This window comes from Bos javanicus, chromosome 10 (genome assembly GCF_032452875.1).
Source record: "Bos javanicus breed banteng chromosome 10, ARS-OSU_banteng_1.0, whole genome shotgun sequence".
In the NCBI taxonomy this organism is placed as follows: domain Eukaryota; kingdom Metazoa; phylum Chordata; class Mammalia; order Artiodactyla; family Bovidae; genus Bos; species Bos javanicus.
The window spans coordinates 7,922,843-7,943,092 of NC_083877.1; the positions used below are offsets into that span (position 1 = coordinate 7,922,843).

Here is a 20,250-nt window from a genome sequence, read left to right on the forward strand (position 1 = left end):
CTCCCGTTCACTGCAGCATGGTACAGTAGCCGAAAGGTGGAACCAACCAAGTGTCCATTTATAAGCATGTGGTGTAGAAAAACTGTGATGCAGACATACAGTGGAATATTATCCAGCCTTGAGTAGGAAGGAAATTCTGGATAAACCTTGAGGATGTTACGCCAAGTGAAGTAAACCAGATGGAAAACGGCAAATACTGTATCATTCCTCTTATACAAGATACCTAGAGTAGTCATTCAGAGACAGAAAACTGGAATGGTGGTCTGGGAAGTTGTTGAATGGATATAGTTTCAGTTTTGCAAGATTAAAGAGTTGTATAGATTGGAGGCACAGTAATGTACTTAACACTACTGAACTGTACACTTAAAAATGGTTAAGATGGTAGATTTTTTGGTCTGTATTTTACTATAATTAAAAAAAGATAAAAATAATTTTTTAAACAGGCAAATCATCTGAATAGAGATTTCTTCAAGGAAGATATACAGTCGTCATAAACACATGAAAAGATGCTCAACATCATGCTTGCATACTTAGTCGCTCAGTCGTGTCCACTCTTTGTGACCCCATGGACTGCAGCCCGCCAGGCTCCTCTATCCATGGGATTTTCCGGGCAAGAATACTGGACAGGGTTGCCTTTTTTTACTCCAGGGGATCTTCCTGACCCAGGGATCGAACTCTTGTCTCCTGCATCTCCTGCACTGACAAGCGGATCCTTTACCACTTGAGCCACCTGGGAGCCCAGGCATGTGTTAATCATATCTCAGTAAAGCTGTGGAAAAAGAGAGATTAAAAATGGCAAAGACTAATTTTATCATATGATTCAGATTTTTGTTTTGTAAGAGAATTACTCAAAACAACTGAAATATTTCCTATCACCAGGGGTACCAGTCTCATATTTTGGAAACATTGTTTTAATTTAATTCTGAATGAAAACAAAAGCAGGTGTGTTGTCCTGGATGCTGCTGTTCCTCCAGAGTTATTATTTCCTCTAAGACCTGGCGAACACCCAGCAGTGTTACCATTGACCCCTTTTTTTTTTTTTTTTGAATTCTGAAAGGAAGAACCAGCTGGTACATCTGAGTCTCAGGTGTATGGGCATCTCTGCCATCCCCACCCATGAAAGACCATTAATGCCAGACAGATTAAAATAGCTAATAGTGCAGAAACTAGTCACAAAAGCCCACATATTATATGATTATATATATATATCTATATATATATAATGTATACATATAAAAGGTCCAGAAGAGAAGAATCTATGGAAACAAGGTTGTTTTCAGATGACTGTTGAGAGATACAGAGTTTCTTTGGACGCGGGGTAAATGCTATAAATGCTCTAAAGTTGGTGTGATAATGGTTGCACAACTCTATGAAATATACTAATAAATGTTGAATTATACAGTTTAAATGGGTGGATTGTATGATATGTGAATTATATCTTAATAAGTTTATTACTAAACATCTCAAAAAGTAAAATAGCTAATAGTGCTGATTAAAAAAAATATAACTATAGTGTTTGATTACTGTGTAATTTTTCTCTGAAGAGATAAGGAAATGCCCTTGCAGTTTGCTACCATGTTAGTCAAGAGACTTCTGCATTATTTTACATTCTTTCCCCCCAGATTTGACTTTTTTTTCTCTTTTTTATTGGAGTGTAGTTGATTTACAATGTTATGTTAGTTTCAGGTATACAGCAAAGGTGATTCAGAATATATATGTATATATATTATGTATGTATGTGTGTGTGTGTAAATAGGAAAAGGAGTACGCCAAGGCTGTATATTGTCACCCTGCTTATTTAACTTATATGCAGACTACATCATGAGAAACGCTGGGCTGGAAGAAGCACAAGCTGGAATCAAGATTGTCGGGAGAAATATCAATAACCTCAGATATGCAGATGACACCACCCTTATGGCACAAAGTGAAGAGGAACTAAAAAGCCTCTTGATCAAAGTGAAAGAGGAGAGTGAAAAAGTTGATTTAAAGCTCAACATTCAGAAAACTAAGATCATGGCATCTGGTCCCATCATTTCATGGCAAATTAGATGGGGAAACAGTGGCTGACTTTATTTTTGGGGCTCCAAAATCACTGCAGATGGTGGTTGCAGCCATGAAATTAAAAGACGTTTACTCCTTGGAAGGAAAGTTATGACCAACCTAAATAGCATATTCAAAAGCAGAGACATTACTTTGCCAACAAAGGTCCATCTAGTCAAGGCTATGGTTGTTCCAGTGGTCATGTATGGTTGTGAGAGTTGGACTGTGAAGAAAGCTGAGCGCCGAAGAATTGATGCTTTTGAACTGTGGTGTTGGAGAAGACTCTTGAGAGTCCCTTGGACTGCAAGAAGATCCAACCAGTCCATCCTAAAGGAGATCAGTCCTGAGTGTTCATTGGAAGGAATGATGCTGAAGTTGAAACTCCAAGTACTTTGGCCACCTCATGCAAAGAGTTGACTCATTGGAAAAGACTCTGTTGCTGGGAGGGAATGGGGGCAGGAGGAGAAGGGGACGACAGAGGATGAGATGGTTGGATAGCATCACCAACTCAATGGACATGAGTTTGAGTGAACTCCAGGAGTTGGTGATGGACAGGGAGGCCTGGCATGCTGCGATTCATGGGGTTGCAAAGAGTTGGACACGACTGAGCGACTGAACTAACTAATATGTACGCACACATATATACACTCTTTCAGATTCTTTTCCCTTATAGGTTATTACAAAATATTGAGTATAGTTCCTTATGCTATACAGTAGGTCCTTGTTGGTTATCTATTTTATATATAGTAGTGTGTGTATGTTAATCCCAGACTCCTAAAATTTATCCCTCAACTTTGACCTTTTATATAAATGTGGAAGAAGCACAGGGTTTAGATGGAAGGAGACTGCCTCTTGACAGATTTTGCAAGATTTTGCTGAAAGAGTGTTTATGAACACCTTTCATAAAAACTGCAGTTTCTTGATAAAGAGTATGCACTTGCCTCTAAGGTAAAATACAAACTGTGTTTCTCTGTGGTCTCTAATTTTAACAAATGTCAGACTTGCATTTAAGATTCAAGCAATATCAGAAGAAAGTTATCATGAAAAATCAGGAAGAGAACTGTGTAAATACGGTAGCCGTTGGGAATTTACTTGTATCTTTGTATGTGTGTTGCTTTCTATGTAAAGCTCTTGCTGGAGCACCAAGATGCGATTGCACCTAAAAAAAACGACTTACTGAATGAACTGCTGGAGCTGCTGGAGGAGGTGCCTAATGTGGAATCTTTTCTTGGTAAGGGCGTCTTCCCTCTGGTTTGTATTTGGTTGGTTGGTTGAGTGGTTGGTTGGTTTTCCTATCCTAGATCAAAAAATCTTATTTAATACGCAGGTTCGTTTAAAGGATAATCACGACACTAGCCCCATTCTACATGAAGGATTCTGTACTTCTTAGTATGCTCAATTATAAAACAATTTAGTATTCTTGAAGCTCTATATATGTCAAAAAGGATTTGTCAATCATAAAGAAAGAAAAAGAGCAAAATTTACTAAAAGTTCCTTGTTATTTTTCTCAATGATATCTTTTATTGACAGTTCTCTTTCAGTAATTTTTTCAAATTTTGAATATCAATGTCCCGTGCTATTTTAATGTTTAATTCAAAGATTTTTAAAAGCCACTGTAAGGATAGTGGAATGTGGTTTTCTCCGAGGACCACGATCGCCTGCTCCACCACCCAGCCCCATGTTTCCTACAGAACCTTTGTCTTACATTGTTGATGCCACTGTCGCAGTAAGAGAATTGGAAAATAACAGCGCTTTATTCTGCAGGGGAAGGAGCTGTTGACCCTAATGACCCTGACAAGGTAAACACACTAAATCAACTCTCCAAGACTGAGATTTCCCTTTACCTGACCAGCAAGTACGACATAGAAGATGGTGAAGCTATAGATGGCCAAAGCCTCATGATCAAGTAAGTTTGGGGCTTAAAGAGCACACGTTTCCATTTTCTCATCTTTTTAAAAAAATTTCACTTATTTACATATCTCTGGCTGCACTGGGTCTTCACTGTTATACAGAGGTGTTCTCTGGTTGCAGTGCGCAGGCTTCTCACTGCGGTGGCTTCTCTTGTCGCAGAGCACAAGCTCTAGGCACGCAGGCTTCAGTAGCTGCAGATCGTGGGCTCTGGAGTCTGGGATCAGTAGTTATGGCGCTTGGACTGAGTTGCCCTACGGCCTGTGAGATCTTCTGGACCAGGGATCAAACCGGTGTCCCCTGCACTGGCAGGCAGATTCTTAACCACTGGGCTTCTATGGTGGCTCAGATAGTAAAGAATCTGCTTGCAATGCAGGGGACCAGTGTTCTATCCCTGGGTCGGGAAGATCCCCTAGAGAAGGGAGTGGCTCCCCACTTCAGTATTCTGGCCTGGAGAATCCCATGGACAGAGGAGCCTGGCAGGCTACAGTCCATGGGGTCACAAAGAGTCAGACACGACTGAGCGACTAACACTTTCACTTTTTCTAAACCACTGGGCCACCAAGGAAGTCCCAATTATGCATCTTAAACCGTGCAAATTCAAATTAGACTGAATTTTCAAGTCATTTTTAAACATTGAAATGTTGTTGTTTGTTGTTTTAGTCGCTGAGTTGTATCCAATTCTTTTGCAACCCCAGGAACTGTAGCCCACCAGGCTTCTCCATCCATGGGATTCTCCAGGCAAAAATCCTGGAGTGGGGAGCCATTTCGTTCTCCAGGGAATCTCCACATCTCTTCACTGGAGGTGGATTCTTTGCCACTGAGCCACCAAGGAAGCCCAAATATTGAAAAACAGTGTGTTTATCCATCAAAAATCTAACCAGGAATAATAGATTCTTTATAATTTGAGAGACCTAAATATTATACTACTTTCTAAAGCTTATCTTGTTTTTTAGTTTTCCTTGTAGTAATTTGATTCCTTCCCTTTAAGAAATGATTAATTCAGCCTATGAAAGTCCTCAGGTAGCTGAAAGGAAATGACTGTTCTAGTGGTCAAAAGAACAAGGAAGTTCAGGGAAATACCTTCTACCTAATTTATTTTCTGGTAGAAAACAGTAACATAAAAGTCACACACGGTAAGACATAAGGCTGTTCTCTGACTTATTAGACATCTTTTCTATTAAACTAAGCCTAGGTAACTTGACCAACTTTGACTTTATAGTCAACTCCCTGTCCTTGAAGATTTCACATGAAGTTTTCATACCCTCAATACTGTACTTTCTCTGTCAAGGCCTCGAAGACATTGTACATCAGTCCTTTATATTCAGAGTAAGAGAGACTGGTCCATCACCATGAACTGAAATGTCATAAGCCAAAACCAGGGGCTCACCCAACGTACAGTTTTTAAGAACTAGTAGAACCAAATGGATTCGTATTAGCACATTAGAACAGTTGTACATTGGGGTGAGGTAGAAAATGGAAGTGGGAAATGGGGGAAAAGGAAATAAACATTTAAATAATACTTTACACGTGACTCCCGAGTTACATGTCCTGAGTTCTGAGGTTGTTTTCATTGGCAGCAGGAGCTTTCTCTTCGCCAGTGACATGCCTCAGACAGCACTCATTTCTAGTTGATTTTTTCCAGATATTCAATCCCATGAAAATGGCAAAAAAAAAAAAAAAACCCACCAAATGCTTAACCCAGTGTGCTAAGTACCTGCATGCGCTGCTTCTACTAGGCTTGCTTATTTTGTGCTCCAGTTATCTCTAAGGCTCTGGTCATTGAGATAGCCAAATACTTGAGTTTCAGCCTGTGTCACTGGCACTGGGCTTGAAGTTGAGGACCCAGGGGTGAGCAGGTCCTTTAAGAGTACCTGCCTTCAGGGGTCTGCAGTGCGATGGATAGCACTGCTCTTCTGCAGGACCCAGGACAGATGCAGGACTCTTGCACAACCTTGGCCTCATTAGAGTTGAAGGCAGTTGCTTTCAACTACCGGCGACCAAGTCAGATTGCACTTGCAGGGAGGCAGCTTGGGACAGGGCAGCAGAGCAAAAAGGGAGAAAACTGTGGAGGCTGCTCCCTGGGCCCCCCTCGGAGCATGTGCCAATTGCAGAGGTAACTGGAGACACAGCTGCTGTGGTTCCACCATGTAAATTCAATTGGGCCCGTTATCCTATGATCTCATAAGCTTTGTCTTTTAGAAGTAAGAGGAAGAAATTTTTTCATAATTAGTTTTGTCTGGTATTAGAACTCCATTTTCTAAATGCAGTCAGCTCAAATGCCGGCATTAATGAACGGAAGATCATGACTGGGATGGTCTCAAATATCAGACAGCCTGAACATCAGGTATATTTACGAGTCTCCACATCTCTGCGAATTTGGGGAATTCACATTTTGAAAGCGAAACCATGGAAGTCAGCCCTGTTGGGAGCGGTACATCCTGGCCAGGAAGGCCTGGTGCGTTCTTCAGCCTTCTCAGCCCCTGTGTGGGTCCCCCTGGCCCGTCTCCCCCACAGTGCGCTGGACACAAGTACTGTCTACTCTTTAGTCCCCAGCCAGTGGTTTCATGTATTTACTTTTGCATTTCGTGGTAAAATACAACGTAAAAGTTACCATCCTAACCTTTTTTAAAATTAATTTTTACTGGAGTGAGGTTGCTTTACCCGTTCTAACATTTCTTTCCAAAAGTATTAGTTTTTATGTGGCTGCCCCAGGTCTTCGTTGCGGCGCGTGGCATCCTCTGTCTTCATGGTGGCGTGCGAGGTCTTTGGTTGTGGGACCTAGCTCCCTGGCCAGGGATGAACCTGTGCCCCGTGCCTTGGGAGCATGGACTCTTAGCCACTGGACAACCAGGGAAGTCCCCATTCTAACCTTTTAAATGTACAACTTGGTGGCGCTTAATACATCCAGAATGTTGTGCAAGCTTCGCTACTATCTAGCTCCAGAATATTGTCATCACCCCCAAAGTAACCCCCTACTTTAAATAGTCATCTCCGGGGCACCTTTTCAGACCCTGCTCCCCAGTCCTGGAAATCACTAATCTGTTTTCTGTCTCCACAAACTTGCCTATTCTGGAAATTTCGTATAATTGGAATTATACAAGATGCGGCCTTTTGCGTCTGGCTTCCTTCATTGAGCGTGGTTTTGGCTGAATACTATTCCATTGTATGGATATGCCATTGTTATCACGGACATTTGGGTGGTTGTTACATTTTGGCTATAGTGAATAGTACTACCGCAAACATTTATATACAACTTTGTATTCAAACTTATTTTCAGTTCTTTGGGGTGTATACTTAGCAGTGGAATTGCTAGGTCATATGGTAACTCTGTTTTGAGGAACTGCCAGACTTTTTTCCCACCAACAAGGTATGAAGGTTTCAGTTTTTCCATAATTCACCAAAATGTATTTTCTGTTTTGTTTTGTTGTTATAGCCATCCTAGTGGGCATGAAGTAGTATCTCATTGTGGTTTTGACTTGCATTTCCCTAATGATTAGTAATGTTTAGCATCTTGCCATGTGCTTATCAGTCATTTCTATGTCTTCTTTGTAGGAATGTCCGTTAAAGTCTTTTGCCCATTTTTAAGCTGAATTTTTACCTTTGTGTTGCAGAGTTGTGAGAGTTCTTAAATGTTCTGGATATTAAATCCCTATCATATATATGATTTGAAAACATTTCCCGCCTTCTGGGAGTTGTCTTTTTTATTCTCTTAGTACGATCCTTTTCTGTAGAAGAAGTTGTTTAACTTAATGAAGTGCAGTTTATCTATTTTTTGCTGTTTATTGGGCTTTTGGTGTCATATATGAGAATTCATTGCCCAATCCAAGATCATGAAGATTTACTTCTATGTTTTTTTTCTAAGTGTTCCATGGTTTCAGCTTTTACAGCTATGATCCCTTTTGAGTGAATTTTTGTGTATGGTGGAAGGTAGGATCCCAAATATTCTTTTGCATGTGGATGTCCAGTTTTCCACCATTATTCCTTAAAAAGACTAGTCTTTCTCCATTAAATGGTCTAGACCCTTGTCAACAGCCGATCCACCATGCATGTACGGTTTTTCTAGACTCTGAATTCTATTCCATTGATCTATATGTCTGTCCTTATGCTAGTACCACACTACATTTATCACTGTAGCTTTGTAGTAAGTTTTGAAATTGTAAAGTATGAATCCTGCAACTTGTTCTTTTTCAAGATTCTTTTGGCTGCCTGGGATTCCTTGGAACTGTCAGATCAACTTTTCCATTTATATAAAAAAGGCCATTGGGCCAGTGTTTTTAATAGATTCAATAATTTACTGCATTCACTGGCCTCTAGGGTCTTGAAAGCCTTCTTCCGGGCATACTTTGAGATCCTAGTCTTGGCGGAGCCCTTCACTAAACAGCCAGTGCTCGTTGTGGATAACAACTTCAAGACTGACCAGGTAGCCTTCTTCAGAAGTGGAATTTGGGTGTTGCTCAAAACAGTCGGTAGAGTTCACTCCATGTTGTGAAGCAAGCCTTACTCCCAAATGCATTATGCCTTAAGTATATATTTCAAAATCCTGTTACTAACAGATAATTATAAAAGGTGTCATTGATGGGGGCTTGGAGACTGTGTATCTCGGTCTTTATCTTTGAGGTGAGGAAATTAAATTCTAAAATAATGGGAAGCAAGTATCTAGTCACTGACATGCTTTATATCACAGGCCATTGATATTCCGTTAATGTACACTTTAAAATAGGCTTCTCTGGTAGCTCATAAAGAATCTGCCTGCAGTGTCAGTCTGGGATATTGCCATTTTGAAGATATTACCAAGCATGTGCTCAGTCACTCAGTTTTGTCCAACTCTTTGCAACCGGGCTCCTCTGTCCATGGGATTTTATTGGGCAAAAATATTGAAGTGAGTTGCCGTTTCCTCCTCCAGGGAATCATCCCGACCCAGGGATGGAACCCGAGTCTCTTGAGTCTCCTGAACTGGCAGGCAGATTCTTCACCACTGCACCACCTCACTACCAAGCATGGTGGTATTAAAAGAACAAACGAAAAAGCCTGGTTGGGGAGGCCTAGGAAGACCCGGGATTACAGCCCCAATCTCACACATTAGCAGTTGGACTCTGATCAAATCACCGAAGTATTTGTTTCCTTTATCCATTAAATGGGGAGGAGGGGAGATGGGGACTGGAGAGCTCTGATGAGTGAATGAGGTCACACAACGACACCTTATAAATTATATAGAACTATACAGTTGTAAATCCCTCTTATTATAACTTTTGGTTTAACTTAAAGCATGTGATCCTTTTGGCCTTTATTAAGCTCGTGTTGCTATGGAAGTACACGTGTATAAGTAGAAAGCATTATTTGTGGCTTTTACTCATACTTAACTGCCTGAGTGCTTGTTATCGCTTGAGAATTTTTTTCCTATCACATACTTCACTTTAGGCATCTGTCATCCAGCTGAAAGGTTTCCTTGGTTTTGGTCCAAACTGGCACGAGCAGTTAAGTGGCTAAGGGGATATTTGAGGCCTGGTGATAAAAATGTGTAATCACATGATTTTTACCTTCCATCAACACCAATTCCTTCTCAGCCCTGGGCACATTGTAAGGCAGGCGGCAGACGGGGAGGCTCAGGAATGGTCCTGACCAGGGGTAATGACAGACGCCCTTCGAAGGCAGTGGGCCAACCTAAGGGACCACACCCATTTACAAGCACCGTGCACTCCCGTTTATTGACCGTGGGATTTGAGTGGAGCTATGACCAATAAACTCCCTGGTGTATTGCATTTTTTCTTAACTTTACTCATTCAGGGAAGATGGCAGAGTCCTTGATTTGATCGGCTTGTCTCACCTATTGTTTGAACATCCGTGGGGCCAAAACGTTAACCAGTTGATTCATGCTGGTCAGACCATATCTAGCATATTGTGTTTGCATTAAGGTGGTGGTGGGGGAATGTGGCATAAATTCATTGTCTGACTGAAATGTGAGCAGGACTAGAAACTCTCTAACTCCTGTTGTGAAGAGGCTTAAGGAACTGAGGGGTTTCGCTTGGGAAAAAGAGAAGTGGTAGCAGAGGGGAGGAAGACAGTCCTGGCAGCCTCTGCAGGTTGGTGCGGGGCTGATGAGGAGGAAAGGGAGTTCAGCTTGTTCCCTGCAACTCTAGGAAATAGAATGTGAGCTTCTATAACAATGGAGCTGCTTAGGGCTTAGCTGACTCATCTGTAAAACCAGGGATTGGACTGTTGCCCAAAGGTCCCCCTCAGCGCTGATATCCTGGGACTCACTGGGTCCAATGAGTGGACCGCACTGGAAGGCAGGCCTCTCTGAGTGGGCTTCGTGTCCAGGAATGGGCTGCTCCAGTGCTTTGCATCTCAGAGAGGTTTAATGTGAGCCACACGGGTACTTTTACATTTTCTGGAAGCCATATTTTAAAAAGGAATAGGTGAAGTTAATTCTAATATGCTAATTTACCCCAATATATCCAAAATATTGTTATTTCAATATGGAATCAGTATAAAAAGTTATTAGTGGTATATGACACATTCCTTTTTTTCATAATGAGCCTTCCAAACATGGACATGAGTTTTAGCAAATTCTGGGAGATAGTGAAGGACAGGGAAGCCTGGTATGCCACCAGACTGAGCGACTGAACGACAGCAACATGACACATTCCATTTTCATCCTGAGCCTTCCACATCTGGTGTGTGTTTTGCACTTACTGCATATCTCAGTTTGGACCAGCCATGTCTCAAGTGCCCACTGGCCACCTATGACCAGTGGCTGTCATCGTGGGCAGCACGTGGTGCTTTAGTGACCACGCAAATGCTGACTACACGTCAGACTCTAAGGAGGGGATGTACATGCATCTTTCTTTCAGTCCTGAGAGATTTCCATTATGTAAATAGGAAGGAAAAAAAAGAAAAACACCTCCAAGGACTTTATCATTTGCACAAGTCCACACACTTGGTTCGACCTTAGATCTGTCTGACTCCAGTGTCTTTAACCATTATGCAAGGCAAGGTAGTGATTTCCCTGTCATGAAACTGGACAGTTATTTACATGTAAGAAGTCTGGGGTGAAACTTTGGGAATAGATTCCAGTGGAAGCCTGATGTAAAATAGAGTTTCAAGAGAAAGGCTGTGTGCAGTTTGTCCTCCGGGCACTCCCAAGCAGATAAACATTCTCTGTCCCGACGAGGGCACACTTGAGTGACCCTGGTCGTGCTGGTCCTCAGATAGCTTCTCTAAAGAGTTTCCCGGAATCATATATCATCAGTCGTTCCTAGAATATTATTTCAAATAAGTGTTAACATTTTTTAAAATCACCCAGAGCTTTTATTTCTAACCGGATGTTTCCACTTAAGATATTTATAATGATGACTGGAGTGGGGAGTTGAGTGGGGAGGGAGATGACAGATTCTTGGCTCTCAGGAGCAGGGTTGTCTCGCACATGGCTGGAATGAGCTGTATGTCCACCTCTGACTCTAGGGCAACATTTCTCTGTGCATTCCCAGACAGCTTGAAAATCCCCGGCGGTGAAAGCTCATGGGCCAGAGGAAATGGTTGTGATCATTCTTCTCATACAGACTTAAATAAGAAAGGAGAAGAATAATGGTTACAGATGGCTTGTTGGATTTTATCCTATTTGCAAGAATAATATATCTGCAGTTTCCTTTGAGAGTTTCCTCTTGTCCTTTGGGAGCAGTCCCCCGCCTTGGGAACTCAAAACATGAATGATGTTTTCTTTTCCTTTTCCAATTTTCATGCCGTATGAATGTTTCCTGCTGTAGTTGAGGAAGAAATTCATCATCCTGTGATACCATGTATGCCTTGAGAGAGGAACTGAGGTTCAATGCAACAAGAATGAAACTTCAGATGTTGGTTAGACCTGTTTGTAATTTAAGGCGACTTCTGTTTATGTTCCGTTTTTTTTTTTTTTTCTGAAGGGACACTGTCCAATAATGTTCCTACTTATGTAAAAGGGAGCATACTTGACCATTTACCTTTTACATTAAAGCCTTAGTACATAGTTACATAACCTGATCTTTAATTAGGAAAGGATGGCTGATTGTCCTAAAGAACACATATGAAAAAATACATAGTTTTGGCACTGACAGAGTGGTTTTCCAGCTCTTGTTACGGAGCATCTCTCTTGTTCTCTCCCACCTGAGGCCAGGGACCCTCACCAATGGGTTAGTCCCACCACCAGATCCGAGTTCCCAACCACCCCTCCTCCAGGCTGCTGTGTCATCCGGCAGCCAGAGCCTTCACAGCCCACACGGGACTTGCACTCCCACTGGCCTTCACAGTGTTTCGTAACATTCTTAGAGCATCAACAGTAACAGCTGGTCTAGCTCCCAGTAGCTTATCATGTTTTCAACGGGCTCAGAAGTTTAAATGTTATTAAAGTCAGGACATTAGATATTATTCTTGCTCCTTCCAGAGTGATGAGCCCAGTTGTTCCTCCTGGTCATCAGAAAGTAGTCTCAGTCTGAAAAGAAGAAAGGGGGCACTTCCCTGATGGTTCGGGTGGTTGAGACTCCGAGCTTACTCTGCTGGGGCCGCGGGCTCCATCCCTGGTTGGGGAGTTAAGATCCCACCGGCTGCCACAGCATGGCCCAAAAGCGCAGATGAAATTGAAAACGAGAGAGTAGTTATGACACCCTTGTGCCCAGGATGCTGACATTGTAATCTGACGTGTCCAACTCTGAGTGAGCCTGTGGGCCACAGCCCACCAGGCTCCTCTCTCCATGGGACTTCCGGGCAAAAATACTGTAGTGGGTTGCCATGCCCTCCTCCAGAGGATCTTCCCCACCCAGGGATCGAACTTGGGTCTCTTAATGTCTCCTGCATTGTCAGACAGGTTCCTTACCACTAGCACCACCTGGGAAGCCCCTATAATCCGACGGCCTCAAGCGTGTAAAACCCAGACTTTGATTATCAAGCATTCACGAACTTTGGGGAGCCTTAAAGCAGACATCCTGAAGTTCTGCGAGATGCTTCCATTTTTAAGGATTCTCTTTGAAGCTTCATCTTTGCGCTGCCTCAGGAGAAACAGATTTTTGTGCATCAGGACTGCTGTCTGAAAGCCTGTCTCTCCTTTCTCTATTTTGTAAGGACCAAAAAACTGATCATTGATGTGATCCGGAACCAACCAGGAAGCACACTGACAGAAATCTTAGAGACACCAGCAAGTGCGAAACAGGTAATTGGCCTTTAGAGTGTAAATAATAAGTACCTTAGATACGTGTTGATTTTAGTAACAAATCTTTGTGCCAAATGTTTGCTGTTATCTCAGAGAAACTATCTGACACAGTTTGGAAGTAAAAATTTCAGTGAACTGACTTCAATTATATAGAAAATCCATGGAATATCAACGGAAATGAAATAGGAAAATACAGCACTGAATGTATACTAAATAATCTTATCCTAGACTAGAAGATTAGTTCTGGGTATTTCAGAGCCTCTGAATGTTCATGGTAAATTTTGAACAGTGAGTGTAGGGAACAAAGGGGAAAAAAATGGACTGCTTAAAAATGAAGACTACTCATTGCAGTGGATAGGCAGATAAGTCACTTAAGGAATTGTTCTGGTCAACAGGATATAGAAAAATACCTTTCATATTTTGTGTTTTTGCCGACTTGAAGAAATGAACAAGTGCCTTACCCATTAAAACTGTTTTTCAAATGCTTCAGAAGCCAACATCTTGAGTCCATTAGATCAGAGCACCATTATCCTGGTGTAAATAAAGTTTCATAACAATCTTGCATTAAACTTTTATCAGCATCCTTCAAAATGTATCATTATTTAGTTTGTTCTGAATTAATTTCAGTTTTATTGCTTTCGTTTCAATAATTGCCACTCCCTCAACAAACACTAACAAGATTATCAATTAAATTACCTCTTTGTACTGTTGTACTTTTTGGAACTTTAGCTGGGTTACACATGATTTTCCTGAATCATTCTTAATTGGTTGTGAAGAAATTGTTATGTCATGGTTTTTAATAAAAGTATATATAACCAAAGTGGGTAAAATATAGTACTGAGTATGAGAATTTTAACTCTTAATATTTTATTAAGAATATTTTCTTTCCCCCCAAATGTAGCATAGTCACCAAGAGTGCCGACTTCCAAAATCAAATGTAGCTTTATACCTCCCAGCTGTGTTAGGATAGGCACCTAGAAATATTTCTATGCTTCAGTTTCCTCACCTGTAAAATGGGAATGATAATAATAGTACCCAATTCAGGAGTAACTCAGTTAAAACATGTTAAATGAGTAGAAAAATATCTGTTACATACTAAGTGCTCAACAACATTGGTTGCTACTGTTGTTGTTAACTACTGACCTGGCTTACTATTACTGTGTCCTTAAGGTTGATCTGTCTTTCCTGTGTGTAATAACATTTATAGTCTTAGACTCTGTCTACGGTGTCAATCAATTTTCTAGTACAGTGACATGTGAAGATCACTAGTCTCTTGTATAGTTTTTTTAAACAAACTATCCAAACTGTTTTGATTCATTCATTTACTCATCATTTATTTGGAAACATATTTTGTGCTAGCGTACTCTTAATTTCTTTGGTTCAAAGAAACCGTGCACATTTTTCAGAGTTCATGGTTTGAGAATGATTGCTTTACCAGGACAAAGGTCTCTGACTGCCTTCACGGCTTATAAATGTCCATAAATATGGCTCATGTGTGAGCGTTCAACTGGGTTCTGGATGTTCAGGGTTCTCGTGGCCACGTTTTAATGGATAATCTAGTTTTAATTTTCTCAACTGGACTATCCTATCCAATACTGAAATCCTTCCATCCAGGGAATTATAAAATGCTGGTTATCCCTTGTAATACATCTGTTACTAAGATAACTTATCACATTAACCATAAAATAATGATTTAGAATTTTGCTCAGGGTAGGCCTGCCACCACTGCTCTGTTTTTCGGGAAAACAAAGTAATTCCTTCCCAAAGACCCTGCCACAAAACCCCTGGGGAACATGTGATTCTGGTCTCCGGACCTTGGCTTGAGGACCTCGTTCATTTTGATACTGGTTTACCTTGTGCAGCTTCTGAACCTGTGAGGTCAGGACATCAGAGATAAATCAACATCTTGATGTTCCCTTTCCAGGAGACAGATCATGCCTCAGACATGGTGAACCGCGCAGTTTTAGATTCCAGAACTCCCGAAGACATGAAGCAGGGCCGGTCTATGGTTGAAGATGCACAGCTGCCCCTAGAGCAGAAAAAGAGGAAAATCCAGAGGAATCTTCGGACATTGGAACAGACTGGACACGTGTCATCCAAAAACAAATACCAAGACATTCTCAATAAGATCGCCAAGGTTGTGGGGAAGAGTATTCTTTCTGCTTTGCGTTAAGTTCAATTCAGTTCAGTCACTCAGTCGTGTCTGACTCTTTGCGACCCCATGAACCGCAGCACGCCAGCCTCCCTGTCCATCACCAACTCCTGGAGTCTACCCAAACCCATGTCCATTGAGTCGGTGATGCCATCCAACCATCTTATCCTCTGTCTGTGCTAATCATTGCTCATACGCTGGGACTCAGTAGGTGACATGAAAGATTCATAGTTATATACATATGGTTCCTGTCCTCCTCAATATTACAGATTTTTTAAGGTTTCAAAGCAGCTGATGACGTTTAACAGAGAATAACCACAACTCCCCCAATTAAGGGGCTTCCCAGGTGGCCCAGTGGTAAAGAATCTGCCTGCCAATGCAGGAAACGCAGGAGATGCAGATTCACTCCCTGGGTTGGGAAAATCCCCTGGAGGAGGACATGGCAACCCGCTCCAGTATTCTTACTTTGAAACCCCTGTGGACAGAGCAGCTTGGCAGGCTACAGTCTGTACAGCTGCAAAGAGTTGGACATTCTGAGGACACTGAGCTGAGCATTCAGGCACAACTCCCCTAAATTGTCAGAAGAGCTGAAACATACCAGACATCAATGCTTAGGAAGCATAATAGATGAGTTTCATCTGTTGCTTTAAACAATACCTACTAATTTTAAAAGTGACACTTCTAGGAGAGTTCTCTCTTGAGTAATAACTCAAGTTGTCATATAATCCTCTTGCCCATAGGACCTGCCACTGAGATGATACCTCCATGTCCCTGAGAATTTGTCTCTAGTCAGTTTAGCCTGAATGCAGTTCAGACTTCAAAGTTAGTTTCTGTTTTCTCATCCCATATTTTTACAGTTGAGAAACTTCCTGAGAAAAGGATATCAAATTAGTGCAAGGAAACATCACAGGAAAAGGCTAGATCTGTTTGCCAAGGATAAGGAAGTATATATTTTGGGTTAAAAAAAACTTTTTTCATTGTTTTCTTTTGTCCAAATATGCAAACTAAAATGGATCTGGAGGTTAAGGACAGTTACATGATCAGAAAAAAAAGAATTAACTTCTGAAAGGGAAGTGCACTCAGCTTTATTCTTCCATGGAAAGTTATGGCCATTACTGGCAATAGGGTTATTCCTTCCAGCCTGAGTGATTCAAGGGAAGTGGTGCCTCTTCTGTAATTCTGGGTTGGAAAATACTTCTCTTAGGGAATGTACATTAGAGAAATTGAGGCTTTTGTCTTAAAGAAAGAAAAAAACTATCATGAAGGCATCCCCTCAAAGATTCTACTTAATGAATTTTTAGTTAAAAGAAATGGTTTTTAATTTGTCCACAAAGGAAAAATAATAATAAACTGTTTTCTTAAACATTTCCTTAATTTACCAATTAGAATTAAAAAAAAAAAAAAAAGAATTATATGTTTGTAAGTTTAACCATACTGTGTCTCTCTCAAGCCATAAGCAGCTTGATCAACTTCATGTTCTAGGAACTCTATTTAAATCCATATAATAGTTATATTATATGGATAATAATAGTTATCCATGTTGAATTTGTTCAGTCAGTCTTGAGACCCCAGTTGTTGTTTGTGCAAATGTTGGAAACTATTTTTCAGATTAAAAAGTATATTTTTAAAAAATTTATTTCACAAATGGGGGCGTCCCTGGTGGTCCAGTGGTGAGGACTCTGAGCTTTCACTGCTGAGGGCCAGGGTTCAATCCCTGGTCGGGAAACTAAGATCCCACAATCCTGGCAGGATAGCTAAGAAAGGAAAGAAAAGAAAATGAAGGTAATGATGAAATATAACACTTTTCAGGATAAAGCACTCTCCAAAGTATATATAATTCAAAACATTCTGAAGAAATTGTCTCCTGCTAAAGTCTTGCTTGTACACTTTTTAAAACACTAGTTCTCCTTAGATTAATTGTATACTTACTCTAAAATTGCTTCTTCGCTTTTCCATCAACCTTACATCTCAAAGTAAACCATGGACACTCCCAGTTCTGAAGTAAAAAGGGAACATCTGGGTGCTGAGAGTTTAAAATGAGGTGACTAAAATAAACTGTTATTGTTGTTTGGTCACTAAGTCAGATCCGACTCTTTGCAATCCCATGGACTGTAGCCCGCCAGACCCCTCTACCCATTGGACTGGTTGCCATTTCCTTCTCTAGGGGTGTTAACCTGACTCTCTTGCATTGGCAGGCAGATTCTTTACTGTTGTGCCACCAGGGCAGCCCAAACTATTGTAACGGTCCCAGAGAGTGATTTTAGTACTAGATATGCTTCTTGTTCCAAAGGGGCAATATTATAAAGCAAACTCCTGCTTAAATCTCATACCATGGCCTTTCCTTTTTCCCTTAGGATATTCGAAATCAAAGAATCCATCGTAAGCTTCGAAAAGCTGAGCTGGAAAAACTTCAGCAGACGCTCAATGCACTTAACAAGAAGGCGGCATTTTTTGAAGAGCAAATCAATTATTATGACACTTACATCAAGACTTGTTTAGACAACTTAAAAAGAAAGTAAGTTGAAATCAAATACTCTTCTGTAATGTCATGATTTACACGAGGTATCAATTCATATACAATCCTGGGCTGTTCCGGTTGGGTCTGGTAGCAAACTTTGATTTATTACATAACCAGAAAGTAGAATCTCAATTTTATGATTCGCCATTGTGAGCTAAGAAGTCAGGAATGAATTTAGAAACCTGTTAATTCTCTATAAACATGGGCATTAAAGTTAGTTTTACCCTGTTGTGTTTCAAAGTAACTTTAAACACTTGGGGAAGCACTTTGATTATTCCTTCTTTTTTAGTCTTTTAAACACTATTACTTAAAAAAAAAAAAGAAAGCTACCCTTGGGGATATTTACAGTAAACAGTATTTATATGCTTGATAATGTTTAAAGCCAGATACTTGCTGTCGCACAGTGCAACTTAGTGATTTTTTAATTGCTTACTGGTTTTTAAACGTCATATTGACACAAAAGACAAAATTTGTCAGTTCTCTATTACCCATTAGCACACATATCATAGTTTTTTTTTCCACAATATAGCCAATTTTAATGAGTATTCTTTGCTCATAATTATTCTTATCGCTAGATAAGGTCAATCTTAATTAAATTTTAATTACCCATTTAAATATGTAATTCATTATTTTTATGTAATATTTGTAGTCAAATTGACATTAAAAAATGGTGCTGTACAAAAAAGTAAGTTTCATTAATCATAGAAGATTTGATGGAGGAATATAACCAAATTTAAACCTCATTTACCTGGACCCCACTAGTTCTGATTCATTTGCAGCCTTTAAATTACTTTTATGCTATTCCTGCGAGGAAGAAAGTTGGTCAAGCTAATATATAGTAGTAATAAAGTTGTGAGAGATTTTCTTTACATATTTACTGCATCTACTGCAAGGCATTTTACAAGCTCTGCAGTCAAGTGAGATAGATTGGGATTCTCTCTTACATTGTGTGATCTTGAACCAATCCAGTGTTCTCTGAAGTCTCAATTTTCTCATCTTTAAGTGGGATTTGGGAGTACCAGCCTCACACGTGTTGTAATGAGAGCTAAATGGAATACTGTGGAACAGAGGAATTTATTTTGGAACACATGGAAAGGTTAATTCTGTAAATGTGAGGCAGTATTTAGAAAGCACTTGGAACAGGGATGGCCATCTAGTGTTTGTATAAATTTGTTAAACTAGACACTTTTAATGACCCCTTCCCTTAGGAGTGTGTACACAGTTCATTTCACAGCACCTCACTTGCAAAGTGACTTAAGGGAGCCGTGTGGTCCAATACTCCTGAGACAACAGGATGCAAGTGTTATGAAGCATATTCGTCTGTAATTCAAACTTGAGTCACATTGAAAATAGCTTTCCCTTAACCAGTTCAGTAGGAGATTTCATTGTGCAGGGAAGGGGTTGTCACTGACAATCACATAATATAAAGTTGCCCAGGTTCCATACCTGGAGGCCAGGGGTGGACGGGGGTATGCTCTCCTGGCCGCTGTACTGCCAGGAACATCTGAGTTTGCCACCTTCATGGCAGATGGTCTGTTCTTATGTTGCCAGAAATACTCGGAGATCAATTAAACTTGATGGAAAAGGAGAACCCAGAGGGATGAAGCGGGCGAAGCCAGTGCGGTACACAGCTGCAAAGCTGCAGGAGAAGGGTGTCCTCCTGGACATAGACGATCTTCAGGCAAACCAGTGAGTGGCACCCAGAATCTGCACAGAACACATGCCCCCTCTCATCATGCACATCAGATCTGACTCACATTAATTCAGCTTCCTGTGGCCTTTGAAGAAAGCTTCACTGGGTCTATCAGGGCTTCCCCTTGATTTCAGATGACAGGAGAAAACACACATATTGTAATCTCTGGGCTTCCCACCAGGCCTGGCACTGATTGAGAGGTTGAGTTTCCCATGGCTTTGCCAGCCTCGCCTTTCCCTCCAAAAGTACTGAGTCATAGCGATGAGAATGCAAGGCTGCCTTTCCAAAGGCCTTTCAAAAGTAGATTATTTGCTTTGTCTTTTTAAGAAAGTGGGATTTAAAAAATTGACATTTTACTCAGTGTGCTATTTTCTGCTGCTTTCAAAGCAAATGGTTTACCATTTCTATCAATTTGTATTTCCTTAGGTTTGAAGACAAGATAGAAACCGTTGCTGCCTAGCTCCGAAAAAAAAATAGATTAATTTTGTTAAAGGCAAACAGGGAGCTGGAGTGATGTGGCTTTGAATGAGCCAGGGCCCTCATTCATTCAGCAGTAACGATCTGAGTGCTCTGGGACACTTTGCACTGTGCTGGGACCTGTAGGGACCCAGGCTTAGAGCCAAACACCCCCATCCCCAGCCTCAGAGGGTTTCAAGCCTAGGAACGACCACAGAATTCAGCTTTTGTTTCTATGAGTTCCTTTTGTAAAAGGCAAGGATATGTCTCCTGCCACATTGTCCAGCATCCCCCCTTCCATA

The 20,250-nt window shown here is 40.9% G+C and overlaps 1 protein-coding gene across 2 annotated transcripts in view; it reads left to right on the top strand.

Annotated features, from left to right (window-relative positions):
* The window catches only part of IQGAP2 (IQ motif containing GTPase activating protein 2), a 307,710-nt gene that overhangs the window by 281,722 nt on the left and 5,738 nt on the right, over window positions 1–20,250 (top strand). For both annotated transcript variants that reach the window (XM_061430007.1, XM_061430008.1), the window contains 6 exons: window positions 3,169–3,271; window positions 3,805–3,946; window positions 13,042–13,129; window positions 15,054–15,266; window positions 17,636–17,796; window positions 19,351–19,488. In XM_061430007.1, the coding sequence (XP_061285991.1) occupies window positions 3,169–3,271; window positions 3,805–3,946; window positions 13,042–13,129; window positions 15,054–15,266; window positions 17,636–17,796; window positions 19,351–19,488 (845 nt within the window). The remainder of the gene's footprint in view (window positions 1–3,168; window positions 3,272–3,804; window positions 3,947–13,041; window positions 13,130–15,053; window positions 15,267–17,635; window positions 17,797–19,350; window positions 19,489–20,250) is intronic.